At 49.6% G+C, this 27234-nt stretch overlaps 2 protein-coding genes across 3 annotated transcripts; one reads left to right on the top strand and one right to left on the bottom strand.

Annotated features, from left to right (window-relative positions):
• Positions 1-20875, bottom strand: GUK1 (guanylate kinase 1). Its single transcript, XM_044425130.1, has 8 exons — positions 20725-20875; positions 9114-9227; positions 7288-7329; positions 5677-5773; positions 4417-4555; positions 2991-3075; positions 2395-2480; positions 1-214 (listed from the first exon to the last, which is right to left on the bottom strand). The coding sequence occupies exons 1-8, from the start codon at positions 20759-20761 to the stop codon at positions 179-181; spliced, it is 636 nt and encodes a 211-aa protein (XP_044281065.1). The 5' UTR covers positions 20762-20875; the 3' UTR covers positions 1-178.
• MRPL55 (mitochondrial ribosomal protein L55) lies at positions 20824-26660 on the top strand. 2 transcript variants are annotated; one of them, XM_044425131.1, is made up of 4 exons: positions 20824-20974; positions 22384-22541; positions 25455-25656; positions 26270-26660. In XM_044425131.1, the coding sequence occupies exons 2-4, from the start codon at positions 22516-22518 to the stop codon at positions 26417-26419; spliced, it is 378 nt and encodes a 125-aa protein (XP_044281066.1). In that variant the 5' UTR covers positions 20824-20974; positions 22384-22515; the 3' UTR covers positions 26420-26660. The 2 variants fall into 2 exon arrangements, with proteins under 2 accessions (XP_044281066.1, XP_044281067.1); XM_044425132.1 differs by lacking the exon at positions 20824-20974 and adding an exon at positions 21127-21235.
• Positions 26661-27234: the final 574 nt, after the last annotated feature.

Below are 27234 nucleotides of genomic sequence, written 5' to 3'. Positions count from 1 at the left end.
TCGGCTTCGATCATTTCTTCTTTAATAGAAAGTGCCCTAGTAGAATTCCACAGGGAATCCAGATAAAAGGGAATGTGTGTGTTTCCGTTCCTCTCTAGTACAGAAGCAGCAAGCAATGTCTCTAGCACAACAAGGATCTGGAATGTCTGCCGGGTTCGTGCCTTGATACCCGAGAGATTCATGATTTCCTCAGCCCCTGCGTCTTCTGGATTTCCTGTGAGAAGGAGAGAGGCTGTCAGCTTGTTACACAGCAATTTGCAGAGAATCCCACCCCTCACCGCTTTGTTCAGGGACACAGAAGTGAAGCAGCGGCAACCTGGGCTCATTCGAGAGGGAACCTCGTTCTGCCTAGCACCAGACAATCCACCCATCCAAAGGATTCTGGGATCAGGTGACGGCAAGGGTCCGTGCGCACACTTAAAATATCGGGAGGATTGTGGGGACTCAGAATGGCAGAGGGGGGGGATGAAAGCACCTCCTCTCACCTTTATTGCGCAGATGGCAAACTTTAGAGGCTGAGAGATGTGGGACCCGGGAGCTTTCTTGTTCATAGACAAGGCACCGGCACTTGATACGTCACTCAGCAGGATGCCGGCTGCCCAGTTAAACTTTTTATTGGTTAAAAATTCTTTTAAAGTTTAAAAAAAAATCCGCAGGGTAGCCTAGGAGGCACTAAGGGAAGCACCTGCTGGCCCACTGCGGAGCTACGGAGATCCGGCCATCACACACTTCCACACGAAAGCAGGGGACCCTCAGAAAAATTGCCTGGAGAGAGGAGGGCGGCAGCAAAGGAAGAAGGCCGGTGAGGGAGGCGGAGGGGAGCCTGGCCCCAGGCTTTAGGGCAAGTGTTTCAAGTGCCTGAAGACATGACATTCCCCCACACTCCATCACGTGGCAAAACTGTTTTTCCTGTGTTTCTCGGCCTGTTCTTGCTTACGTGGAACGGCTGTTACTCTCCTTGAGCCCTCTGGAAGCTGGGCTGTATGCCTCACTGCGTAAAGAGGCCCCAGTTTTAGAATCCTGCCCTGCCGAGTTCACGGGGCGTTGAGCAGCCTGGCCTTGGCGCTCCCTTGCACGGTCCCCCTCCCCAAAAAGGGGTCACCAGGGCAGCCTTCCATGGGGAATGGCGTACAGCCTGAGCTGCCTCTCGCCTCGGCTTCCCTGTCCCTGAGTGACTTGCCTGGATAGGGATGGGTCAGAATTTTGCTCTACTGCCCTCAAGACCTGCTCTTTTGACCCTCCCTCCATGGTATCCTTGTCTGCTTTGCAGCACACGGTCCCTCCTGCCCCGTTGTGGTGTTTTCCCCCAGCTAAACCCGGTCTAATTACTCTGCTGGTGCTTGCGATGCATTCCACGCTTCTGGAGACAGAACATTTGTGAGCATCCTGGCCTAGCAATGGCACTGTGAGGCTCACGGACACAACATTTCAGCCTTGTCCGTAGGAGGAATTCACTGGGTGGACTGTGTACAAACATCTTCCCAAATGGGCTGGAGAAGCTGACCGCTCCACGGCAGTGTTCTCCCGGTTTTGTTCAGGGCCCTGCTGAAGCCGGGGCAAGCACTGTGCTGCTGGCTACAGGCGACCCTTCTGATCTCCCTGCTGCCACTAGGAAAAAAGGATCCCAGGAAAAGACCATGCCCTTTGCTGCAGGAGGGTCAGCTTCAGGCCATGGAATTAGGAGGCAAAGTACCAGGCCATGGATATTAGGAGGGTGAGTACCCGGAGGAGGGCCTTCTCTGCGGTGGCGCCCCACCTATGGAATGTGCTCCCCAGAGAGGTCTGCCTGGCACCGTCGTTATCTGTTTTTCGGTGCCAGGCCAAGACCTTTTTATTCAAACAATATTTTAATAACTCTTAATGTCATCTATAGGTTTTAATTTGAAGCCAGGGGGAATCTGGATTTTATTTGTATTATTTGTATTGTGTCTATTTATTTTATGTAAGCCGTCCCGAGGCTATGCGATGGGACGGCATACAAAAATCCTAAATAAATAAATAAATAAATAAAATTTCCTAGGGAGCAAGGGCCAAAGGCTCCTGGCAGCTTCCTGGAATGCTGTTGGAAGGGTCTTGAAGGCAAGCACATTGGAGCCCCTTCGTGTTGCCTATTCCCCTATCTAAATGCTCCCAGGAAAGAGCCTGTTGATCAGAGATCGGGGTGGGTGGCACCCCCTCTCCGCAGCCGGAGTATATGAGCTACGTACAGGAGCGCATGTGGTGCGCCTGGTGGTGGGCGCTGCATCAGCAGGCACTTGGCAGCCCCCTCCCATTGGCCTGGAGGGATGTGGCCACGGTTCCAAAGCGAGTCGTTCCACCTGCGCTTCGGCTCTGGGAAAGGGGTGGCGGTTGCAGCCGGATTCCACACTCCTTGACGGGGGCTGGAGAACTCACCTCCGCGAGAGCGTTCTTCAGCGCCAGGTATGCCTCCTCCACGTCGTCGTTGATAATGATCATGTCAAAAAGGCCGGGCTCCTTGCCTGGTGAATTAACACGCACAGATCAGCCCAGGCTGGAAGGAAGGCCTGGACACGCCCAGTCCTTCCTTTGGCCCCCCGAAAGTGACTGAAATGCCCAGCATCCCAGAACTGCCCAAAAGGTCGCCACTGCTCCATAAGAGAACTCCCAGCTGGCTATTTCCCCCTCTCCCCTCCCTGACACTTTTCCTTGTGTGCTGTGTCTTTTTTGCTGATTGATTGTAAGCTGCTCTGGGCATTTAGGGGGGTTGGGGCTGAGATGCAGGATTTAAAAAACAATATTTTAAATGAATAAACAAACACCAAACTTCTTCAGGTGGACCTGGAAAACATTAAGCCCTGCCAAACACCTGGCATTCCTTGCACAGGGTTTTTTTTTTTTTTTTTTTTTTGGTCTCTCCTTGGCATCTCTCATGTTTATGTGAATGTGCAAAACGGCATTCCCCAACCAGACATGTCGGACTACAACCCCCAACATCCCCAGCCAGCATGCAGCAGCTTTTGCATACTCACTAAGTTCCATGTCAATACAAGCCGTGTTCAGCCGCTTCTGTAAACTCTCCTCTGTTTCTGTCTTTCTGTCCCGCAGCCTTTTCTCCTAAAGGCAGGCAAATGCAAATGTGAAATTCACACTCTCCATCTGGGCTCGCGAAATCCTCACAGCACCAAGGTGTTTCTGCTTTTCCACTTAGTTGTGCTTCATGCTCACACAATTCTTCGACATGGAAGAAATGAGAGAACCGTGCATTGAACAAAACATTATATGGTATTTAATGCGTTGTTCAATGTACTTCGGTACAATCCATTTAACTGTCGTGCGCTTACAAAGTGAAATGCCAAAGAGGTGTTTAAGCTTCCTGCCAACAAACATTGATGATCTGCAGGTGCTGCAACATTCAGGAAAGGGAAGAAGAGGAGAGGATTTCCACCACTAGAATATGGAGCATGTTTTTGAAAATGCAGCTCAGGGGATCATAGAAGAGAAATGTTGTCACACCCACGTTCCCAAGTTCCTGTTCAGCATGTTAGCTGGCAGCCAATTTTAGCAAAACTGCAGAAACCGCCCAGAAGAGGGGCAGGCAACCCGCCACCCCCCAAATGTTTTGGACTACAGTTCCCATAAGCTTCAACAAGCATAAGCTAGGGTCAGGGTCTATGGGAACTGTGGTCCAAAACATCTGTAGGGCACCAGTTTGCACAGAGTGCAGCACGGGGGGGGGGGGGGGGGCATCATCCCATGACACCTGCCAAGCTCCAAATAGCGTAGGAAGGTCAGAACAGTTTCGATGTGTCGTATCAATGACGTCTGGCCCAATATCCTAACTAGAACAGTGGGCAGCCTGAAATTCCCAGGAAATTCAGAAGGAGAATGCCAGGGCAAAGCCGACTCTGGTGCCCACACCCTGCTATTCCGAAGTGATGAAAAGCTCCGAACACGGATTCCGTTTGCCCTCCCCGCTAATGGCCTTCGACTGCCACGGGCTTCTCTAACCTGCCCTGCAAAACTATCCGCCTTTCTCACAGGAGCTCTGCTAGGGCTGGGCTGTCACACGTGACTTTCAATTCAAGGTTCCTCAGCTGCTGAAGGGAGAAGATCGTGGCCGGCGGGTTAATTCTCCGTTCCCACTCAACGTATAAATGTTTTAATAAATAATAAATAAACAAACATCAAGCTTGTAACCCAACAAAGCACCAAGCCAGCTGTATGCTTTTCCCTGCCCCACCATCCCCTTGCATAATGGGCCTGTCGTGAGCGGAGCCGGCTGGAGCCGGAGGTCAGACTAGATGGCCCGGGAGGCCCCTTCTGACTCGCTCTGTTTCTCTGTTTCTAATTTGATGAAATCTTCTAGAGAGCCAAAGCTTTGCCACCCTGAGCAGTCCCGTTCATTCTGAAGATGTCGGAAACCTGCCTATTCGATAAAGGACGAGTCTCACTCACCAAGACTTCAATGGAAGGAGCCTGAATAGAGATGTAGATTGGATTGAGGTCTGTTTTTTTAATGTTCTTCACGCCTTGCATGTCAATATCCAGAATGCAGATTTGGTTCTGTGCTTGGACAGCCTGGACCGCCGCTTTGCTGGGAGGGAGAGAGGTTACTGCTCGCTAGCTGGATATGCGGCTTCCTAAGGAGCACCTTTATAACAAAAATGGGCCTTGAGGACCGGTGCCTTGAACGTGCCCAAATGATGCACCAATCCGTAACTGCTGCCTTAAAATGCTGAGCGGCTGAGACGACCGGCAGATAATTCCCTGTGCAACGGAAGACCTAGAAAGCGTGGGAGGATTTGGGACCAGGAGCACCACACAGGATGCCGTCAGTGTCCCGAGCTGATACAACGGCCCCTTTCTAACGAGGGTGATTGATTTATTTAGGATGGGCGTGGGGTAGCTCTTTCAATTCGAGGGCCAAATTCGATTTTGGAGAAGGCCGCAGGGGCTGTATTTCTGCATTAGGCAGGAACAAAATCAAAAGGCACCTACACGTTAGCAGAGACATACCAGACTTTCAGAATGAGGGAAGAGATTGTGGCAGGGCCAGCCAGACTGACGCCGGAGCAGGCAGCTTGGGCAACTCATGAAGACCCGGCTGATCCCACAAAAAGCCATTTCTCCTCCTCCTCCTGGCCCACCCTTTCCTCCAGTCATCAGTTCTTTGGAGGTCTCCCAGCTCTGTAGCCTTTGCCTTCGTTCAAAAAGCCCAAAATGTCTCTTGGCACTTACTTGTCCTCATTCTGTTGCTTTCAGGCCCATGATCAAGTTTATCAAGATTGCCCTGGATCTTCATTCTAGTCTGTTTGCAATTCCACCCAGTTTTGCATCATCTGCAAATTTAATTCTCTTTCCTTGTACTTCCTCATCTAAATCATTAATAAAGATGTTGAAGAGCACCGGGCCCAGGACTGAACCCTGCGGCACCCCGCTGGTTACCTCCATCCAGTGTGAGGAGCTGCCACTGAGGAGCACTCTTTGTGTCCGACTCAGCAGCCAATTTTGGATCCACCTAATAGTTTTTCTATCTAGTCCAGCGTTTGCTAATTTGCAGGGAATTCCAAAGATGGCGGGCTTTTATTTAACTGCATTCTAAACCTGGCTTGGCAGCCTTCGTGATAAGAGACATATTTGAAAGCACATTAGCTAGAAGGATGGACCGGCCAACAGTACAGCAAGCCATCCTCACTTATCCTCCCGATGACGTACCTTGTACCGTACATGTTCCCGGAAAACTCTGCATGTTCAATAAACCCCCCAGCATCAATTTCCTTCCGCATGGCTTCTCTGGTCACAAAATGATAATCTGGGGGAGAAAACAGGTTGATTTATGGCTTATCTGTGTGCCTGAATACTCAGAGACATGCATCAAATTACGTATCAAAGCGCACACCGCTGGAAGTGCACGGTCCCATCATCTGCCGTATTTGGAGGGCACCAGGCTGGGGGAGGCGAAAATGCAGAAACCCCTAGCCAAGTGCTGGCATCCAGTGCCGGAAGACTCAGCGCCTGCTCTCCTAGGCCATCTGATGTGGCACCAATCGCCAAGCTCAGCACGGGCACCAGCACCCACAAGCTCCCCCATACGTGGAAACGCGCACCATTTCCCACCAAGTGCCAGGCAATCCCGTCTGCCGGTGCAGCTGGCGGCAGGCCCGCTAAATCAGCACCAGCCCAGCTGACGAAAGGAAAAGTTCAGCCTGCGGCATTCTGTGCACGCGCTGGGAGGGGAGAAGGAAGGAAATGGGCTCCGAGCCTGAGCGAGAGCGAGCCACTGACATTCTGAGCAGCGCGCCGGCCCTCTGCCCCCGTCCTCAAGCGCCTGTTCGTGCCGGTTCCACACCACCTCATCCAGGAACACGGAAAGCCGCCCTGGAGGGACGGTTCCCAGCACAGTGTCTGCACGGACTGGAAGGTTTTCCCTCCCTCCCTGGAGGCTCGGAGGCCGAGCCATCTGCGTGCAGGCAGGGCATTTCCTGAATGGTCCCCTGGAAGAGCTGCCTCCGACTGCCCAGCTCAGCCAGCCCCACCCCTGACTGGCCCGGAACCATTCACTGGGCAGGGACGGGCGCGTTACGCCGGCCTGATGCTTTCCTTCCTGACATGCTCACCTAGAGATGCCTAAGGACACTGAGAGCCCGGGTGGTACAGTGGTTAAGAGTGTGGCACTGGGACATGACATCCGGAAATTCAAGGGCTGCTTTCGGCCCCTAAAGCCTTAAAGCATGGCTTCCGGATGTGGTCCCTTGTGGCTGCCATGTTGCTGCAGGCACCTCTGGCAGAGCCAGTGATGTGGTCTCTAACATGGAGCCCACAGGCACCCCAAACCAAATTTTATTTTGCTGAATTTCCCCCAGGTTAAATATGCACACATGAGTTTGTATAAAATGCTTACAACTTGCTCACTAGTTTGCATAGGCTGCAACAAGAGAGCCAGTGTGGCGTAGTGGTTAAGAGCATGGGACTGGGACTCAGAGGATCTGGGTTCTAGTCCCCGCTCAGCCATGGAGCCAGCTGGGTGACTCTGGGCCAGTCACAGACTCTCAGCCCAACCTACCTCACAGGGTTGTTGTTGTGGGGATAAGATGGAGGAGGAGAATGATGCAAGCTGCCTTGAGCCCTTTGTAGGAAAAAGGCAGGATATAAATCGAAAAATAAATAAATTAATTAAATTTGCCCTGCCTATAGTGGTGCCATCCCTTGTAAAATAAATAAATGAATGAATGAATGAATGAATGAATGAATGAATGAATGAAAACTCCCCAGGTGGCTGGGGGCACCTGGAAGGCTCCTGCGATGGCCACGGATCTGGGCACTCACCTTTTCCATCCACTTCCCCAGGTCTTGGTTGTCTTGTAGTATCTGAAAGCAATTTTTAAAAAATAACTTACGTTGCGACATGGCTGGAAAACTGACAGGCTGAGGTCTGGTTTGCTTGCCTCCCTGCAAGGAGCTAAAGCAGGGAACCTCGACACTCCCCGAACGTTCCCCTCTCCCCACCCCTTTTTAAAACCTGTGCGTGTGGATTTGTATGAAATGCAGCCCAAAGTCACATGCATACACAGACTTCAGAGGGGGACCAGTTGTCCAGTAGGTATGATTTTGGAGTTAAGATCCGATGTCACCTGTTCATACATCAAAAGACCTGTGGGGTCTGTTGTGTGATAGGCGGTATGTGTTTTTCCCACTGATTTTTAGGAGAGCCAAAGAGTCCAATGGGACGTGAAAGAAAACCGCAGGTCCACAGATACAGACAGACGGATGCCAAGGTGTCTGCAGCCGTGTCCTCGGCGGTTTCTTAAATCCCCAAATGTGCCCACAGGTCCAGAACGGTCAGGAAGCCCTGGTCTAAACAGCTTGTCTCACTTTTAATTGAAGGCTCGGCTTTTTCAAACACACACAGCCAAGCTGGGGACTGTCACCCTTGCCTCTCGCCGAGCTTTTTGAAGTGGATCGGTGGGAAGAGCTATATAGCAAGGGGACGGCAAACAAAAACTTTAAATAAATAAATAAATAAATAAATAAATAAATAATAAGTAAGTAAGTAAGAGGAGGCTGTGTGAAACAAAGCAGAAATTAGAAAGGAGAAGTGGCCTGGCTGTTATCTGTACAAAACTGAGAGGGTGGAAATTGCCTAATACAATTTATTTATATGAAGGAGAGAAAACTGGATGCAAAATACATCCCAAGGTGAGCATTCCCTGGAGTGCAATCAGGGCTTCTCCCTGCCAGCTTCACACGACCGGGGGCCTCTACCCAACGCCTGCAGAAAAGGATTGTGGGGATCCTCCAACGCAATGGAGCGCCCCCCTCCAGATGTGCTGGATCACACCATATGGCCATGCTGGATGGGAATGATGGAGGATCCGGGAACGATGCCTGAATTGCCCCAGGGTGGGGTACGCCGCTCTGACTGGCTGCTCGGAAAACAAGCCTGGTGGAGCAGAGTGATAATGGAGAGAAAGGGGGCAGAGGAACATCCCTAGGTGGGCAAGTAACCCATGGACTGAGCATGTCAAATAGCATCAGAAGTATCACGGGATGGTCAGAAAGTTACGGCAACATGTGACGCTACCAGGTCCCATGGCAAACCCTTGATCTACGCAACCTAGCCTGTCCACTAGCTAAATGCCACCCGATCCTTTTCTACTTGAGAGTCAGTGTGGTGTAGTCGTTAACAGCATGGATCCAGGGCTCAGGAAACCTGGGTTCGAGTCCCCGCTCAGCCATGGAGCCCACTGGGTGACTTTGGGCCAATCACAGACTCTCGGGCCAGCCTCCCTCACAGGGTTGTTGTTGCTGTGGGAGTCAGTCTGAGAGCAGCAGGAGGAGGAGGATATTAGCCTCTTTGAGATCTTTAAAAAAAGGAAAAAGGAGATCCCACGAAATGAGACTGGACTTTCTGCATGCAAAGAAGAAGATGGAAGAAGAAGTTGTCAGTTCAATTTGCTGCCGTTTGCTCTATTCTGTTTCCCTCCCAGCACAAGGCTCAGCTTTTTGAGTGCCGGAAGCTTAACATGCACAGCACGTTAATGCTGGCTTCCAGGGGCGGGGGGGGGGGGGGGGGGGGGGCGGGCAGGGCAGAGTTCCCCTGCAGCACACCGGATGCCAACACACCGCATGGGCTCTGCAGAAAGCGAACTCACGAGAGACGCTGAAGCCGAAGACATTCTCGTAATCCTTCAGCAGCTTCTTCAGTAGGGTGCTCTTTCCCGCTCCTGAAGGCCCGCTCAGGACGACTGGCCGCGGTCCCGTCATAACTGTGGAAAGGGAATTGGTGGTTTCATTCGGAATATGGACCTTTGAATCTTTTGTCATCGTCTTGCATCCTCTTTAGAACGGGCGTGCCAAACCACAAGCCGACGGGACAAATCCAGCCCATCTGGGGTCCCAATCCGGTTATCTGGACTTCTCCAGGTGGCTACACCCTCGACTCCTTTCCCAAGCCCAATAGTCTCCCAGCGCTTCTGCTGTTGTGTCCAACTGCCTTCTAAAAGGCTGAAATGTCTCTCTGCGACTTAGTTACTCCCTATAAGAGCTTCAAATGAAAACATGCAGGTGCTTTGGCTCCACCCCTTTGGTCTCAGCCCCTCCCCACTGTCTTTGGCCCCACCCACCACAAGAATGCTTCTTGCTTTGGGGATCAGGCCTTGGGTTGGAAAAGGCTGAAGGCTCCTGCTGTTGAAAGGCACATAAGAAACTTTCACAGTACTGCCTCGCACTTCTTCATATTGACGTATTTCTGAACCTCAGGCCAACACTGATGTGAGAGCAGCTACCCAGATACTGAACGCAACACTGTTTGGGAGACCTGTAACTGGGAACGTTCCCTCTTTCTGGGCATGGTGCTGTGTCAAGTCCCTGCTCCGATTCCTTATTACCGGAGGTGTCTTTACTCCAATACCTTTCTCCGTCTCAGCCCTATTTCCATGCCTAGCAACTACCACACACCACATTCAGGCAGGAAAGATTTCCATGCCCAAAACAGAACTTCAGCTATTGAGCAGCATACAAATATAATACAGCAATAAACGACAGCCCCGGAAGTAAAGGCGCAAGGAGGACGGTCGGCATTAAGAAGTAAGCGGAGCAGTTTGTGTTTTATTTATTTATTTTTATTTTTTGATTTATACCCTGCCTTTTTCCTACAAAGGTCTCAAGGCAGCTTACATCTCTTCAGCCATCTTATCCCCACAACAACAACCCTGTGAGGTAGGCTGGGCTGAGTGTCTGTGACTGGCCCAAAGTCACCCAGTTGGCTCCATGGCTGAGCGGGGACTCAAACCCGGATCACCTGAGTCCCAGTCCCATGCTCTTCACCACTACACCACACTGGCTCTCTCAAAACACGCAACGGTGCAGCGATCAAGAGAGCTGGACTGAGACTCAGGAGACTTGGATTCCAATCTCAACTCAGCCATGAAGCGGACTTTGGGCCACTCACCAGCTCCACCCTGGCCTACATCACAGGGCTGCTGGTCGAAGGATAAAACAGAGAGCACAAGTCTCTTGTAAGCTGCCTTGGGTTCTTTGCAAGAGGAAGAAAGGTGCAAGTCAGTTAGGTATCTCCCAGTCAGTAGATATTTCAAGAGAAGCCGTCAGGCTAAACCTCTTTTCCCCAGTAACTACTGCGTGCAGAGAGAAGCGTCAGTTCTTAATTTTCCATTGTCTAAGTCATGACTGCTAGGCGATCAAACCGGTCAGTCCTAGAAGAGATTAACCCCGGCGGCTCTTTAGAAGGCCAGATCCTGGAGATGAAGCTCAGATACTTTGGCCACTCGATGAGAAGGAAGGACTCCCTGGAGAGGAGCCTAATGCTGGGAACAACTGATGGCAAAGGAAGACGGGGACGGCAGAGGATGAGGGGGCTGGAGGGGGTCACTGAAGCAGTCGGCGTGAGCTTAGGTGGACTCCGGGGGACGGTGGGGGACAGGGGGGCCTGGAGGAGTGTCGTCCGTGGGGTCGCGATGGGTCGGCCGTGACCTCGCGACAAACACCTCGTGCTAAAAAATGACCCACACTTTCCTTTTTGTAAACTGTTCTGCTGGGCAAGTACACCATTTCCTACTGCCTGGCACCTGGAGTCTAGGGGGGAAAATTAGCATTGATATAGATTTAGTTGCAAAGTAATCTCTTATATCTGTCCAAGATTCAGAGAGATAATTACACTTTCACTGAATTGCCAGGGGTCAGCGTCTCTGTGGACCTGAGGAGTTGATTTACTAACAACAGTGTTACATAAAAAATGGTGTTTGAGATTACAATGCTAATAGATGCAGCCACTGGGGAGAACAGGCAGGCTAAAACTAATTCGATGGAACTGCAGTTTTGTCCTTCTTCTCTTACCATAATTCAAATCACTTTCATCATTCAATTTATAGGAATGGGTTTGGCAGCAATTACAGAAAACTGGAAAAATTGCGTTGCAGTGTGAGCTGTTCCTGGTTAGCCTGAGCCTGTGATTTTTGTTTTCGCCCTTCTTCTACCCTTTCCATTGTAACTAAGGTAACTGTAGGTTGTGTTTTCCCAGTTGCAATGTATGGCTGTGAAAGCTGGACCATAAGGAAGGCTGAGCGCCGAAGGGTTGAGGCCTTGGAATTCTGGTGCTGGAGGAGCCTCTGCGAGTCCCTTGGACCGCAAGGCGATCAAACTGGTCAGCCCTAGAGGAGATCAACCCCGACTGCTCTTTGGAAGGCCAGATCCTGAAGATGAAGCTCAGATACTTGGGCCACCTGATGAGAAGGAAGGACTCTCTGGAGAAGAGCCTGATGCTGGGAACAATAGATGGCAAAAGAAGGAGGGGCGGCAGAGGATGAGGTGGCTGGATGGGGTCCCTGGGGCAGTCGGTGTGAGCTTAGGTGGACTCCGGGGGATGGTGGGGGACAGGAAGGCCTGGAGCAGTGTCGTCCATGGGACTGCGATGGGTCAGACATGACTTCGCGACTAACAACAGCAAAAGTCATGCTCGGTGGCACTGTACTTGCCCTGCACATTTTGAAAGCCCTCACACATCTTTCCATCCTGTGTCATTTCAAGGAAATGCAGAGCTCCCGAGAGCCATTGCTTAGCCAATGGGAGTTGGAATCAAAGTGTGTTAGTCTGAGACGGTCATCCATAAAGGATGTTTCCCCAGGGTGCTCCGGAAGGGTATTCTTGGCACAAGGCAAGAATCAGAAAGCCAGGCAGAACTTTGCAAGCCCATGAACAAACTGAGTTTTTTTAAAGTTGCACTTACACTGCCGAGGCCTCAGGTGCTGCCCCCGTCTCACCCTGAGCAGAGTCCCTTCAGTGCTTTCTGCTTTCTATCCTGAGCCCACCCTGCTCCCCTCCAAACCTTAGAGAACGTGGGTTTCCTAATATGCTCCCCAGAGAGGTTCGTCTGGAGCTGACACCTTGTTCTTTTCGGTGCCAGGCCAAACCCTTTTTATTTCCCCAGTATTTTAAGCTTTAGATTGAGATTTTAAGTGGGTTTTTATTGTATAGAATGGATGCTGTGCTCGACGTTGTTTTATTGTGAGGCTGTCCCAAGACCATTTGGAAGTGGATAGTATGCAAAAGTTTTAAACAAACAAACAAACAAACAAAGAAATGCAACAGTGGCAAGCTATATTTAGCATGGTTCCACATCCTGACATATTCTGCTCCTAACAAGCGTGCATTCGGAAAAATTGTTGTAAATGCAAGTGCTGCCACATTATATTAGAAACATCTGTTTACTCTGTGCCATGGAAGGAGGCTGAGAACATGTTGGAGAACCCAGAGTGAAACTTCGGAAAAAGTTAGGACACAGCTGTAAAATGATGCAGACGCCCTGATTCCTGAAATCAGAATAGTAAGAGTCCATCTTTACATCTGTATCATTCATTCAGAAAGAGGACCAAGGAGAAGAAAATGATGAGAAATGGGATTTAAAGGCCACACATGTAAGATCCCTTCTGTGGTTTTTTTCTTCTTTTTCTTTTTCAAAGATCCCATCTCATCTGGAATCTTGTTCCTCATCTCCAACTCCCCTCGAGGCCATGGCTCGGCCTCAGGCCAGCAAATCCCATATATAACTTGTGCCACCCCTGCCTCGAGAGGTGCTGGACAGCAATTCCCACCAACCCTCGCCAGCATGGCCATCAGCCAAGCACCTGCATCTGCAAGGTGGTCCTTGTCCACACGCCGGCTGACCTTCCTCTAAAAGGGAAACAGGGCCAAATGTCCTACTGCACAAGCTACGCTGACTCTTCCTGAACAAGGCTCGTCCTTCTAGAAGTTCCACAGCTAAAATTTTCATAAGGATTTCCATCAACTTCCTAGCTTCTAGCCTACCACATCGCCAAGACCCAACAGCTCCTGCAGGTGCTTTAAACATGTGCAGTAAGGAAAGTAAAAGTTTAACTACTTTCCAAACCTCTTGTGAAAGTTATACGGATGCTACATATACCTGTAAGAAAATCAAATTTCACATTTGGTCCTTTACGTCATCTCCAGGGGATGCTGGCCTGTTCGGATGAGATTAATAGTAATGGGTCACTTTGTTTGAGAAATTTCTCCATCACCACCCTTATTTGTCTCGACTCTTCCAAAGACCGTCGGGTAAAACTGGTTCCAAGACCTTCTGCAGCAACGACTCAATGCAAGAAACACGCCGTGCTTCTCTGCGGTCTTCCTAGCCACCCCTCTGTACTCTCCATCTTTGGCATATAACAATCCAACAGTTTCCCTGACTGGAATCTTGCATCTGATATTTGTAATCGTTTTGTGTTATGTTCCCCCAGTTCTTTATTTGCTTGTCCCACTGTCATGGAGAAGTAAAATTATTCCAACCAATGCACACCTCCTTCCCAAACCCATACTAAAGAACTGCCACGCTTTGGAAAAGCTTTCTGAAAGACCCTTGGCTCTTTTTGTTCATATTTCAGCCCTTATTTGTTAGCAAAAGAAAAGGAAGAACTCCCAGCCTAGAATAACTGCCGAATACCCATGGCAGGTCTCAGTACCATCTCTGCCCTCTCAAACTGTTTTCACCTTACCTTTGGTCTTCTCAAAATACGATACAATCCTGCCCCTTTTTTCTGAGAGCTGCAGGCTGACCTTGATCACACAAGAGGGAAAAAAGGAAGAACAGGGCAGATCTGCTAGCTATTTGTGACTACCTAAAGCCTTAATTACTGATCCTTCACCTTGAGACAGCCAATGAGAGACTAATCCCCTCCCCTGCAGTTTTGACGCTTCCCCTGCTTTTAATGGCTTAAAGATTCGGCCACACCTGAACTTACCTCAGTAGGAGGTAAGTTTCTTCTCTTTCAAGGAAAGTCTTATCTTAAGAGAGAAGCAGCACTGTAACACGTGCAAAGCAACTCTGGAATATTGAATTATTTTTATCCCATCATTCTACAGCTCACCAGCTTTAGAGGAAAATGGTGCCTCAAAACCACACAGCATTCACTTAACGGAGAGGCAGATAGAGCCCAACAATAACTGTGACTCAGTAGACCCAAGTGAGAAATGTTGCCACCAGTTCATTCAATTAATCAATGTCAGAAGCTTCTTAGCTGCAGGTGCAATGCAATTTAGAGCATTTGAACACTTTGTAGATTGCAAAACAAAAAAGTGGCGGAGAAGGGAAGAATGTTGTGAGGGAAGTGTACTCTGAGCACTTGATGCTGTTGTTTAAAATCTACAATACACAGATTACATTGGAACGACAGCAAGGAAGACAAAAGATAAATATAGGAAGGGATCAGCGAAATGCATTCTGAGCAGCACGCAAGCTTAGAGAGAGAGAGAGAGGGAGAGGACGGAACAATGTGGCATCTGGAGGAAAGATTAGTGGACAGCGCTCGCTGTCACCTCAAGAAAGGTCTCATGATTAAACACTTTTAATCGCATTTCCTATTTATAACATGTCCTTTGCAAGTTTGCCTTGCGGGGTTTTGTAATATGGAACCAAAGGGCAGCAAAAAAGGGTAATTTTGCTAGTTTAAAGTTAAGACCAACTGGCCAGAGAAGGGGGGAAAAAGGATGACTATTTAAATTTGTGGCAGAACACCCTTGGTCTTTTATAGGGATTTATGCTTATTTGGGAGCATAACAGGAACATGGTTCCCCTCTATCAGCAGAAAATACAGGATCAAAAATAAGAATGTGCCTTAGATCAAGTCATATGCAGAACGCTGGTCCAGCTACCCCCGAATACAAGTTGTTCAGCATCTTTTCCAGCCTCCCATCCAAGGCCCTAAGTTCTGACCTGGGACCATCTGCAACTGAACTGGTTTAGACTGGAACACAAAAGATTGCCATCTGCAGCCTTCTTACTTCGAAGTGTATCCCACAGGCAAGAACTTCAAAGAAATCCTTTTGAGGATGTGACCAGAAGTCCTTCCAAAACCACAACAGGCATACCATTTGTTCTCACTGCAACTTGAGGAGCTGTTAATGAAAGAAGCCTTGCGAAAGGAGCACTGATGCTTCATTTGTGGGCAATCTGCAACAGATACAGTCTGTCATTGCTGTCCATTCCTGTGGGTCATCAAGGACAGACATGATGGAAACACTGCCCTGTGAGAAGAGACTGAGAGAACCTTGAGCCTGTTCAGCCTTGAGGTGAGAAGGCTGAGGGGGGACATGAGATCCCTCCAGAAGGACCTCAAAGGCTGTCCCAAAGAGGAAGGCCAAGATCTCTTCCTGCTGATGCCAGAGGGTAGGACGTGGAATAATCAGATCAAGTTGTGAAAACCCAGATTCAGGCTGGACATCAGGAGAAGCTTCCTCACTGTCAGAGCAAGACGACAGGGGGACCAGCTGCCTGGGGAGGTGGGGGGCTCTCCCACACTGGAGGCATTCAAGGCGAAACTGGGCAGCCACCTGAGCGGGATGGTGACTTGGTGTCTGGCACTGAGCAGGGGGTTGGACCTGATGGTCTTCATGCCCCGCTCCAGCTCTACTATTCTACAATATATCAGACCTGACTAAGGACCCACTACTGCGGAGTGTGGCCAATGATCCGCTGGGTAAGTCAGGATATGCCTGTACTTAGATTGCTCACCATGCCCAAAGTCAGGAACCAACAATTGATTTTAGATGTTTGAAATTGTATTGATTTTTTGGTAATGTTATGGTTGTCACTCTCACCTTGTCATGTTTTAGAATGGTCCTGCTAAAGAAGAAGAAGAAGAAGAAGAAGAAGAAGAAGAAGAAGAAGAAGAAGAATAAAAGTTATTTATACTTTGATGGTGGCCTTTCATGTTTTGTGGTATATTTCTAATTTTTGTCTGTTGTATGCCACCTAGAGAGTCTTTTGAACTATGTGGCCGCTTATAGATATAGAAATAAATACATGAATTCCTTCTCAGAGGCCAGCAAGCCAGGCCTACTTCGCCCTGCAACATGCCTCCTAGCTGGCTCAGCTCCCCGTAGCGGCACAGGAGGCTGCTTCGTAGTGAGTCAGATCCCGGGTCCACCCAGCCCGTACGGCCAAGGCTGCCCAGAAGCCGTTCTCCAGGGCTTCGGGCAGAGTTCCTTTCCCACCCTGCCTGCAGAGGCTGGGGCCTTCGGCACGCCGGACGCGCGTTCTGCCATGCAGCTACAGCCCCTGCCCGCTTTATGTGCCGCATGCCTGCAATGCAGCTTTGTCCGAGGTGCACTTTTTCAACTGCACGTGTGTATTTTGAGCTGCCGTGAGCAAGCCGGATCATCGTTTAGAGTCCCTTCCTGTTTTAAGGCGTGACCGTGGCACCACCTCATTGCCATCCCCACACACGTGAACAGCGTCCCAGCCTGCGTATCCCAACAAGCGGGGGAAAGGTGACATTCAGCCAGGTGTGCTGCTGCCACCTGGCTCCCAGGGGTGCTTCCTCCCTCCACAGTGGCCACGAGAAAGGCAGCCAAGGAAACAACTTGTCCAGAAAGGACGGAGGAAGAGGAGCTGCAGAAGAGAAGGAAGAAAAGAGGAGCAAGCCAGTCCAGAAGGACGACAGTTGCAGTACAAACCTGAACTCACATTATGTATTCCCATGAATAGGAGCGACTGAATGCAACATCACCATCACCTTTCCAGTTCCCTCCTCCCTTTCCATGCACTTCCTTATTTTTTAAGATTGTGAGCTTGAGGACAGGACTACCGGATAAACCTTTTGACTTCTGAAGAAAGACAAATGCTTTGAAAAATTAAAAAAAAAAAAAAAAACCAAAAACAAAGCAAGGGCCCCTCGCAATCCTTCCTCCACCCTAATGAAACGCCATTGACATTGTTAATTCCCAGCTGAGATTGCTCTGCTCTGTGGAAGTACAGTGTTCTCAAAGCCAGAGACAGAGGTCCACCAGCAGCAGCCCAGCTGTGGGTGGCCACCAGTCCAGGCCCCTCCCTGGGTTTTCTGGCCTGCACAGAGAGCTTTGGGAAGAGGCAATGCCCTCTCTCATTTGTGCAAGCAAGAAATGGCAGGAGCACCTCCTCCTGCTTGTAAGTGAGTCCTGCTGATTCTCCCCCACTCAAAAACTGCAGCGGAGGGGAGAGCTCTAGGTTAGGCACCTGCATGGCATTGGCTGCCTTGCTTTGTGCGTTTGGACCTGTGGACACCTGGAGAGAGTATCGCCACACACATATGGAAGCCCAGCCTCCCTTTTGACAACACAAGAAGACATTAGTTGCTGGGCAGATTAGACAGGAAATAAATAAACCAAAAGCTCTGGGTCTTGAATTCAACACTGATTTGAAAACAGCAGTCAGAGTACCAGCTGCAAGTTCCCACCAAGCCTCAATACCGCACTTGCAAGCAAAGGGAAGTGCTTCATTATTAAACTTTTGAACTGTAAGAAGCAGGACAGGAAAAATAAAGGTGAAAGTAGCGGAAATGTTCCTCTACTCAAACCGGCCTCCAATGGCACGCAGCCAAGGTGCTGGTAAGACATTAATCCCAGCGCACAAAGACTGCTCATGCTTATAAAGCAGTAGAACTAGCTACTGGGGTGGCGAAGCAGACCAATTCTCCAGCAGAGGGCAGTAATAATTAAACCATTCTGTTTCAGTGGTTCTTAAGAACTCCTTAATAGAGAATTATTTGGGAAATAGAAGTCACACTGAGCAAATCACTGGACAATACAGACACATGAATAACAACTGCTAACAGAATGCACAAGATGCTTCATCGCAGTTAAATTTGGCATTGGCACTCAGCATTCAAAATGTTGGCTTGATTCTGAAAAGAGGCTTTTGTCGATGCTGAGACTAAAAAAAAATCCCAGAACTCATTAACATGTATATTTAATGCTCAAGGAGAATGCAGCTTTCACTGCTGCTACTCATTTCCTTCCAGGATCTACCGTATTTTTCGCTCTGTAAGGTGCACTTTTTCCCCCTCAAAAGTAAGGGGAAATGTCTGTGCGTCTTATAGAGCGAATGTGTGTGTGCCCGACGCCCAGGACGCTGCCGGCCACCTGCACCACGTGGCACCACCTAGCTGGCACGCGCTTGGCATGCCCTGCTCCGTCCCCCCCCCCCCGGCACAGGTGAGAGCTGTGCCGCTCAGGGGGAAAGGTGCGGAGGAGAAGCCACGGCCTTTAACCCGCCGGCCGCATGGAGAGATGGACTGCTCACCCCCACCGCCCGGGAAGACCTGCCGCCGCACTGCCCGGAAGACCACCGCCAGCACGCTGCCAGCCCCACGTGGCACCACCTGGCTGGCACGTGCTCGGCGCGCCCTGCTCCGCCCTCCTCCTCTGGCGCAGGTGAGAGCTGTTAATCACAGGTCGGTGTGTGTGTTCAAATGGCAACCCATCTTTTAATGAAGCCCATGGGGAAGTGATGGGGAATGTGTCTGTGATTATCAGGAAGCTTTCCATGGATCGGTTATCTGTTAGTTGATCAGACACATTTTTTTTTAGGATCAGTGGATATTTGAACAGCATTACCTTCCTGTATGAAGTTTATTCTTCAAAGGCTACTTAGTCCGCTGTGTGTTTGATTTACCGTACAATGTTTCATTTTTTTGTCAGAAGTTTTTTTCTATTATTTACTAGTAGGGCAGCGTGGACATTACTGGCTTTTTTAGATTTGTTATTGAATTGTCTGCAGCAGCTCTTGTATAACTGGTGTAGATTGTGGATTCCTTCAATAATTCCACTACTGACTAAGAAAGTGATGTCAGTGATTGTGAGCAACAGAGCTTCATAAATTCTGACTCTAGTGATGATGAGTTCTATGGGTTCAACGAAAACTAGAAGAGTACTCGAACTTTAAAGTCTCTCTTTTGTTAATGACAGTGATGATGGTTCTTAATGCCACTGTTGACTGTTGTTCACTTTCCAAGGTTGAAATACGGTATTACTGTATTCTGTTATAGTTTATTAAATAGTTTAGTAAATCATTTGATTCAGAATATTTTTTTTCTTGTTTTCCTCCTCTAAAAACTAGGTGCATCTTATGGTCAGATGCGTCTTATAGAGTGAAAAATATGGTAATTTGTTTACAGCTTAGGGCTGTTTAAAACCTGTACTGATTTTGGGGCGTAGCTGCTACTACTTCATGCCCTCCGGCAACCTCACATTCATTACTGCTGCTACGGAGCAGGATTTGTGTTTAAGGAGAAGCATCAAACAAATCTACACTGTCAGGAAGAGTACACACTTTTAAAAAACCTGTCAACAGTGTATCTTTTTTAACAGTTATTTTAAAACAGTAATTATTTTGGTCAGTAACTCATATACTTAGAACAGGTTCAGGGGGCCAGAACTCTATCCCATAATATGGCCCGCATCTAAATCTGGTTGCCACAACATGCCATAAACTCCAGTCCTCTCTAGAATAACATCAGGGTGAGCGCATGAGGCATCATGCAGGGATCAGATCTGACTCAGAAGCCTCCTGTTGCCATCCAAAACATTTCTTTTGGTCCGTTCCAGCTGCTCATATTCACCCTATGAGAAGGACCTGATGCACCACCGCCCCAGTTCCATGCGTACCCTTATGCTGCAATCCCATAATGCTTAGCCTGGAGTAAGTCCCCCCTAGCTCCATCTATTACATAAGGAGAAATAAACCTGTTTCATGGTGCTTAGAAAGTTGGACTGGGACTCCAGAGTCCCGGGTTCTAGTCCCCACTCAGGCATGAAGCTCACTGGGAGACTTCGGGACAGTCCCTGACTTGCTGCCCAGCCTACTTCACAGGGGTATTGTGAGGAAAACAGAGAGAGGAAGGACCATGGAAGCTTCTACTAATGGACCGCCATCGTCAAGCCTGATTATTACCCCTGCTTTTTAAGCACACAGGTGAAGGAAGAAGATGCACCAACAACCCCTCCTCATGCCTCATCGCCTCCCTTCTTTTCCTTAAGGAGGGAGCCAGTGCGGGGCCGTGGGTGATCACACCATCCTGAACCCTGGAAGTACCGAAGATCTGTCATTTCTAAGGTCGCCTTTATGCGAGATGGCCCCAGAGACGAAGCGACGCCCCCCCCCCTCAAAAAAAGCGACGACTTGCAACACAAGCTCCCAGAGGGCTGCAGACAACCGGTATTATTTGCCAGGAGGCACAGCCCAAAAGGACGGGAGGGGTTTGCCAGTGAAACCGAGCTCGGGGAAGCAATTCAGCGGGAGCGCTGCGGGAAAGGAGAGGCTGCCCGGGGAGCACGGGAGGCAGGCGAGGAGGGAGCTTCGCAGGGCAGGGCAGGGCAGGTAGGAACCAAGGTGAGGGGGCACGGCGGCGGGGGGAGGGTTTCAGTGCAGCACCGCTAGGGCCAAGGAGGCTGCAGGCGGCTCGGGAGCGGAGCACTCACCTGAGAGCGCGCTGCACAGGAAGCGCCGCCAGAGCATGGGGAGCGGAGCCGGAGCCGCCGCCCGGAGCCGCCTCCCGGCACGGTGACTCAGAGGGGAGGGGCGGGCCACGCTCACCCCGGCGGCCCGGGTACGTCATCTCCGCGCCGTGCCTCTTCTGAGGAGCGGAAAAGCGCCGTGACGTCGTTGGCTGATGACGGAAGAGGGATGGGCGGGACCAGTTGTCCGCGCGTCGAGGGAGCGCCGCGTCACGTGAGGGAACGCTTGGCCGCCTTAGGTTGCCTAGAGGACCAAACCATTATATAATAGGGGGAGGCCGGCGGTGGGCCAATTTAAGGTGGCGGCAGGGCGAGGAAGTCGGTGCGGTCGGCTTTCGGAGCGTGCTAAGGCAAGGAATGAACCATGTATTCGCGGAAAATGGGGGAGGAAGCAGTCATTTAGCGGGCGAAACCATGGCGGAAGCTGATGGGGAGGGAAAGAAAAAGTCGTTTGTTGAAGGGCGAGCCATTGCAGGTGCGAGGGGGAGGCTCAGGGGCCGAACCATTTACGTGCATGGGGGTGGAATTCATGCGAGCAAATTACTGACTTTTCCTCTTTCCTTCTTGATACTGCAAAATATCTGCATGGCGTTATACAGCCTTCTTATTTAGCACACCTCCCGGATGTGTTGGGACTACAGCTCCTATCATCCTTAGCCACGCATGCATTTTCCTGCCGTTTCCTTTCTCCTTTCTGAGGCTATACAAAAGGCTTAGTGTTAGGACCACCACGTCCATCATCCTCAGTTGTGACTGCACAGTGCAGATGATGGGTTCTGTAGATCCAGCTCGTTTGGAAGTTGCCAGGTTGCAGAGGAGGCTGACTTTCAAGGAGTGCCATGCAAGCCCTTAGGATTCCTGGACCTGGGAAAGAGCTCTGCAGACTTTGGGGGCCACACGCCATGCGTAAGGTGACCTGCAAAACTCCGCTCCAAATATTGCATACCGAGACTATGCCCAAAAGTGCCAGAGGAGAAGAGTTGCGTTGCCTCTGAGCATGGAAGAACAGCCTCGCTCCTTAAGATCAAATGGTACCTCCCCGCCCCCATCTTGTCTTCAGCAGTGGCCAGAAAGAAACCTTTGGGCAGTTCCCCGAAAAGGGGCACTGTTGATTGTGTGGCTTAGCATTAGCTTAATTGCTAAGTTTTAAATAAAATAAAGACCCTGCTGAAATAAAAGAGAACCTTTCTATTCCAAGACAGTATTCCTTTGCTCCCAAGTGTTTTTATGGGACCAGGCAGCAGAATCTTAATTTAAACCTAGGCTTAAGTGTTACTGTGAAATGCTTCAATTCTTTACAAGTTTCCTTAGAGTGGCAATCCTATGCATGCATTTTCAGACAGACCCCCCCCCCCCCCCAACGCTCATAGTTCTTAGCATGCCAAAGCCAACCTGATGGGGAACTGTATGACTTTTTCTGTCTAAACATGCACAGGATCACACTCTTGGGTGGAAGTGCTAGTGATGCCATGTTTGCTCAGAAGTAAAGGCTTACTGAATCGCTCTGGGCTTTGGCAACATCTTTGCATGCTTGGTTGTGGACGCAGCGGTTCTTGACAGATAAAGCAGTTCAATAGGTCATTGGCTGCCAAGCAATAAACCCCCCTGTGATTTTTCTTACAGAAAAAGCTCTTGTCGCTCTTGGATTATGTCCCCAAAGGATCTTTGCAGCTCTGCCCCATCTTAGAGCTTGGATCCAGAGCCCCCAAGACTGAATTTTCTTGCTAAGCTTCTGCATCTTCCTCTGAGCATACAATGGCTACTCTAAGCAGGATGCTAAGGTAATGCAGATATTGGATTTTATTTGAGAGCATGAATGTGCCAGGAGTGGTCATCCACTGAGCTCCGTGGCTGAGGGGGGACTAGAACCCAGATTGCCCGATTCCCCACACTGGCTCTCAATGATTAATTGATTCATTAGGAACATAAAAAAGCTGTGCTGGGCCAAATCCTCGGTCCATTCAGTCCAGCTCTCCGGTCACAGGGTCGCAAACCAGCTGCCCACAGGATTGCTGGAACAGGATGGGTGCCTACCCAGCTCCTCAGCAATGGACTGATTACATGTATATCTTTTCTTTTCCTCCAAGAGCCAGGCATGCTCTTCCTCTCCTTTTCATCCTCCCAGCAACCCTGTGAGGTAGGCTAGAGGGACTATCAGAGGCTGGCCCATCATTTCCGGGTGGGCTTCGTGGCCCAGTGGGAAACAAGCCCAGAAGTTCCGCCACCAGTCCAACACCAACTGCTTCACCATGCCAGCATCCCTCCTTCCCCTTCCCCACCCCAGACAAGACTCATCTCCCCTCTCCCGAGCGACCTTTGATCTTCCTGCTGCCCCTCCGTCACCTTGCTGGAGGCTCCTGTCTTTCTTCAGCTTGGCCATCTCGTGAAATATCTCACAGAGGAGGCGGCACAGAGCTTCCAATACGCTCGCAACTAGCCACAGGGTGGCTGTGGATGCATGAGGAGGTAACTTGGGGCAGAAAGCGAAAACCTAAGAAGGGTCGTACTGGGTTAGACCAAGGGCCCATCCATCCCACACTTGTCTCGCACGGGGCCAACTGGCCGCCCCGACGGGAAGCTCAGAGGTAGGGAATGAGTGCCATTCCTCCCGCCTTGTATTGCCCAGAAACCAGTGTACTAAGGCACACTGGCTCTGATGCTGCAGGTGCCACGTAACCACCGGGACTGGTAGCCATGGATAACTTCCTTTTCCATTAATTTGCGCAGACTTCTTTTGAAGCCCTCCAAATCGGTGGCCATCACCAGGTCTCACACCATCGTCGAAGAGCACCGTGGGGCCAAGAAGGCTGTTGAGACAGGTCTCCCTCCCCGAGCGCTGTCCAGCTCCATCTTGAAAGCCTCCAGTGCGGGAGAGCCACCCCCTCCCTCAGTCATGGGCTCCTCTATCAGTCAGGAAGTCCTTGCTGATGTCCAGCCGGACCCTGGCTTCCTGCAACCTGAGCCCGTTATTCTTGCGTCCCACACTGGGGTAATCCAGAAGAGAGCCTGGCCTTCCTCTTTGGGACAGCATTTCAAGGATAGGCTGCCATCCTATCTCCCCCCAGTCTTTTCTTCTTGAGGCTAAGCATGCCCAGCTCTTGCGATCTCGCCATCGATTGAATGGATGCCGCAGTTTACCTGTGTGCCATGCCAAAGAGGCCAGCCTTTTATTTCTCCTCCCCATCTCTGTTATGGCAAGAGCCAGCTGGGATCTGGAACGATGAGCAAGAGTTCACGGCAGCTGAGCAGGGCCGTCAGGGGCAGGACCTCTGTGGAGGGTTGCTGGAAGTTGGAGGGGACCTGACGGCACGTAAGGACAACGAAACTGAGCAGAGAGAACCATGTCTCCCTACCCACCAGGCATCCAGCTGAGCAATCCCCGACGTGGATTTCCCTTGCAGGGTGTTGCTCCAGCCTCTTCATTATTTTTGTGGTCTCCACAGCTGCTGGGCTGCAGTTTCCATCTTCCCCAGCTAGCTGGGCCAGAACAGTCCACCACTGCCTCTCCTAACTGTGACCTTCCTCATGAAACGGGCACCTGGCTCTGGCCGGGGCCTTTGTTCCTCCCTGCAAACGGCGGATCAAGAGAAATGGCCACAGCTCTCGCGGGGAGATTTTTTCTGAAGATCTGAGAGGTGCTCAGCCTGATCTGTGATCCGTTTGCACTTTGTAAGGTCCTGTTTGCTGTCTGAAGTGCTGAGCCAGGTGTTTGTCTGATAATGGAGCCCTTCACCTGAACACGTTTGATTCCAGGATCTAAGAGAGAAGGTTTAAAAGAGAAGGCCAGTGATGTGTGCAAGCAAAACAGATTTAGATGGATAGGGAAAGGGCTTCAAAGGGAGTATCGAGTGTTTCCGGGGACATCATGCGTTTTAAAATGCAAAGAGGTCCTACGATTCCCAGCTTTACTGAAACATACTTAAGATTGTGGCTATTGTGTCTTAACTCCCTTTTGCCAGAACATACTCGGATAAGATGGAGGTGCTGTTGGTGCAGAATCCTTCTGTTCAGCTGGGGAATCTGCAAAGTATTCTGCACGAGGTTGCGTGAGGTTGGCATCCTCGGAGTACTTCTGGATCCTGAGTTGTCACTTGTGCCCCATTCATCACATTTTGGTTGCACTGCATTGTTTTCTGGCTTCGAACACAATATCCAGCCTACCTTGCAAGCATAAGGGCTAGAAACTTGTTATTTTAGAACAAATGCTGAGATTTCAAGAGATGCTGAACTCTGTGATCAGTAGAAGTTTTGGATGCAGTACGGAGTTTTTCTAGCCCAACCGAACAGTCTGTTTACCCTATTTTCACACAGGATTCTCCTTATCAGAGTTGACTTGATGGCGAAGACGAGCCCTGTTTCATATTGCTTTGAGGTCCATGTTAATTTTCCATGTAAATTTCAGCTGTCAAAGGGACCAAATACCAACTATTTATTTAAAACTTTTATATGCCGTCCTTTATGTATATCTCAGGATGGTTTACAACATTAAAATCAAAATCCAATAAAACAATATCACAGTATAATAAAACAATATATAACCAATAAAAATTAATCAAATCAAAAGCCACTGTTAAACCATTAAAATACTATTTTAAAAAAAAAAAATTGTCCCCCTTCTTTTTTTTGTAAGAGTGTGCTGAGTTTGTAGGTATGGAGATTTTTCATGGATCTAACACATCGTCAATTGCTTCTAGGGTCTTGCAGCTTGAAGCCTTCTCCAGGCAGTTTCCCACTTCTTGTGGGCTGCACACATCTGCCAGTAAGCACAATTCCAACCGAGTGGCCATTTCATGCCTTTCGAGGCAGAAGTACAGCCGGAAATATCCAGTGATGCTGGTGAGGACTGATGGCTCGACGATCAATGTCCGTTACAACGAGCCGAGGAGGATCCTTTCGGTAAGAGTGAATTCCATTCGACTGGAAATTCTGGCCTGCTCTGTTTGAGGTGGTGAACTTGTATCCGGATGGCAGAGGTTGGGTTTGCCTGCCTGATTCGTCCTCCATGCAGCAATAACGGTTCCCTGCCCATAGAAAACTAGCACGTCAGGCTTCTAGCCTAGTCTACTGCTTGGTTAGCTTTCTACAGGCAGGGAATTGTCCTTGCACAGAGGAGCATTCAGTGACATGAGCCCCACAGTCCAGAATTCATTCAGAGCTAAATTCCAGCTAGTGCAAAGCACTGGCCACTTGTGGGGCCGTTCACATTATTCAAAAATAAAAACCCTCCAAAAATAAATAAAAATAAAAATCCTAGAAACTGACTAGCAGCCACATGATTGCTGGGCAAGAAATAATAATCATCAGATTAGGGTCCAAAATATTAACACTTCCCCCCCACCAAGTCCTGACATGCTTTTCTAAGCAGAGCTGTCCTTGCTGAATTTCTTTACAAAAGGCACAAGATCCTTCCAGTGAGGGGGAATAGTGAGATTCCTAGGAATGCCGAGTAAATTATTTTTAATTTGCAACAGAATATTACTACTATTTTTAATTCTCTTTCCCTTTCTAGCTACCTGTAGACATCACTACTCTGCCTGAAGCTGAGAGGAAAGCCCGGCTGAGGAAAAGGACCGCCGGCAGGCTGAAAGTCAAAGAGGAGGTTCCTTTGGAAGATGACTTTAAATTGGACGATTACAGGAAGTACTGGAAGAAAAAATGATTGATTTTTGTCTCTGCTGGGGGTGGGGTTTAGGAGGAAAAGAAACTTTGTCACAGCAGATACTCCAGGTGCAGTCCTAGGCATGTTTGGAGAGAAAAAAGGCTACAACCCACAGGAGTTGTAAGTTGTTGGGAGTTGTAAGAACTTCTGTCTAATCATGGCTTGGATTTAGCCTTCATGTTGCAAAAAGTGCTGCAAGGAGATGAAAGCAGTCCCCAAATAAAAAGGTTTGTTTTCTTTATTTCCAATTTCCGGGTTACTCTCTTTGGGGGCCACGTTGGGGGCAGAAGGGGCTGGAGAACCACGTTTAGCTGGGTGGTGGTGGTAAGAATATCACTCAGTGCGAGCTCCTGCGCTCGTTTACTCAGAAGCAAGCCCTGTTGAATTCTAAGGGACTACTTTTCAGGTAAGTGCATACAGGAGAATAAGTGTCCTCATGTACCTGAGAATAAATTATATTGTGTCCACAGGGTTATTTTATTTTATTTATTTTAAAAGCTGAAACCAGCTCATGATCTTGCAGCTGACGCATCTTTACACTTTCTTCCCTCCACTGCGGCGGGGCAGCTCCCACTTTCAGGGAATGGGGTGGAGAAACCCACTCCGCCAAGGCTCAGTTCCGCAATATGGCGCAGCCCGGCCTCACGGGGCAAGCCCATTGGTCGGGACCAGACAACACCTTTCGGAGCACGTGCGTTTGGCAGGCTAAGCTCACTCGAATCACAGCCCTCTTGTGACTGCAGAATCACATCGCGTTTGCAGCTCCCTTTCCAGCTGGATCGTTTGGAGGTGCCTGGGCAGAGCAGCCTGCAGGG

This window comes from Varanus komodoensis, unplaced genomic scaffold (genome assembly GCF_004798865.1).
Source record: "Varanus komodoensis strain SLA01 unplaced genomic scaffold, ASM479886v1 scaffold15, whole genome shotgun sequence".
NCBI lineage: Eukaryota > Metazoa > Chordata > Lepidosauria > Squamata > Varanidae > Varanus > Varanus komodoensis.
This window is presented reverse-complemented; position numbering and strand designations above follow the sequence as displayed.

Excerpts from the sequence above, each read along its gene's own strand:
- GUK1 (XM_044425130.1), bottom strand. The coding sequence starts at position 20,761 with ATGCTCTGGCGGCGCTTCCTGTGCAGCGCGCTCTCAG. Across the intron at positions 5,774-7,287 it reads TGGGGAAGTGGATGGAAAAG|ATTATCATTTTGTGACCAGA; the intron begins GTGAGTGCCCAG and ends TTTCTCCCCCAG. Across the intron at positions 3,076-4,416 it reads CTCCTTCCATTGAAGTCTTG|GAGAAAAGGCTGCGGGACAG; the intron begins GTGAGTGAGACT and ends GCCTGCCTTTAG.
- MRPL55 (XM_044425131.1), top strand. The coding sequence starts at position 22,516 with ATGGCTACTCTAAGCAGGATGCTAAG. Across the intron at positions 22,542-25,454 it reads ACTCTAAGCAGGATGCTAAG|GGTCTTGCAGCTTGAAGCCT; the intron begins GTAATGCAGATA and ends AATTGCTTCTAG. Across the intron at positions 25,657-26,269 it reads AGCCGAGGAGGATCCTTTCG|CTACCTGTAGACATCACTAC; the intron begins GTAAGAGTGAAT and ends TTCCCTTTCTAG.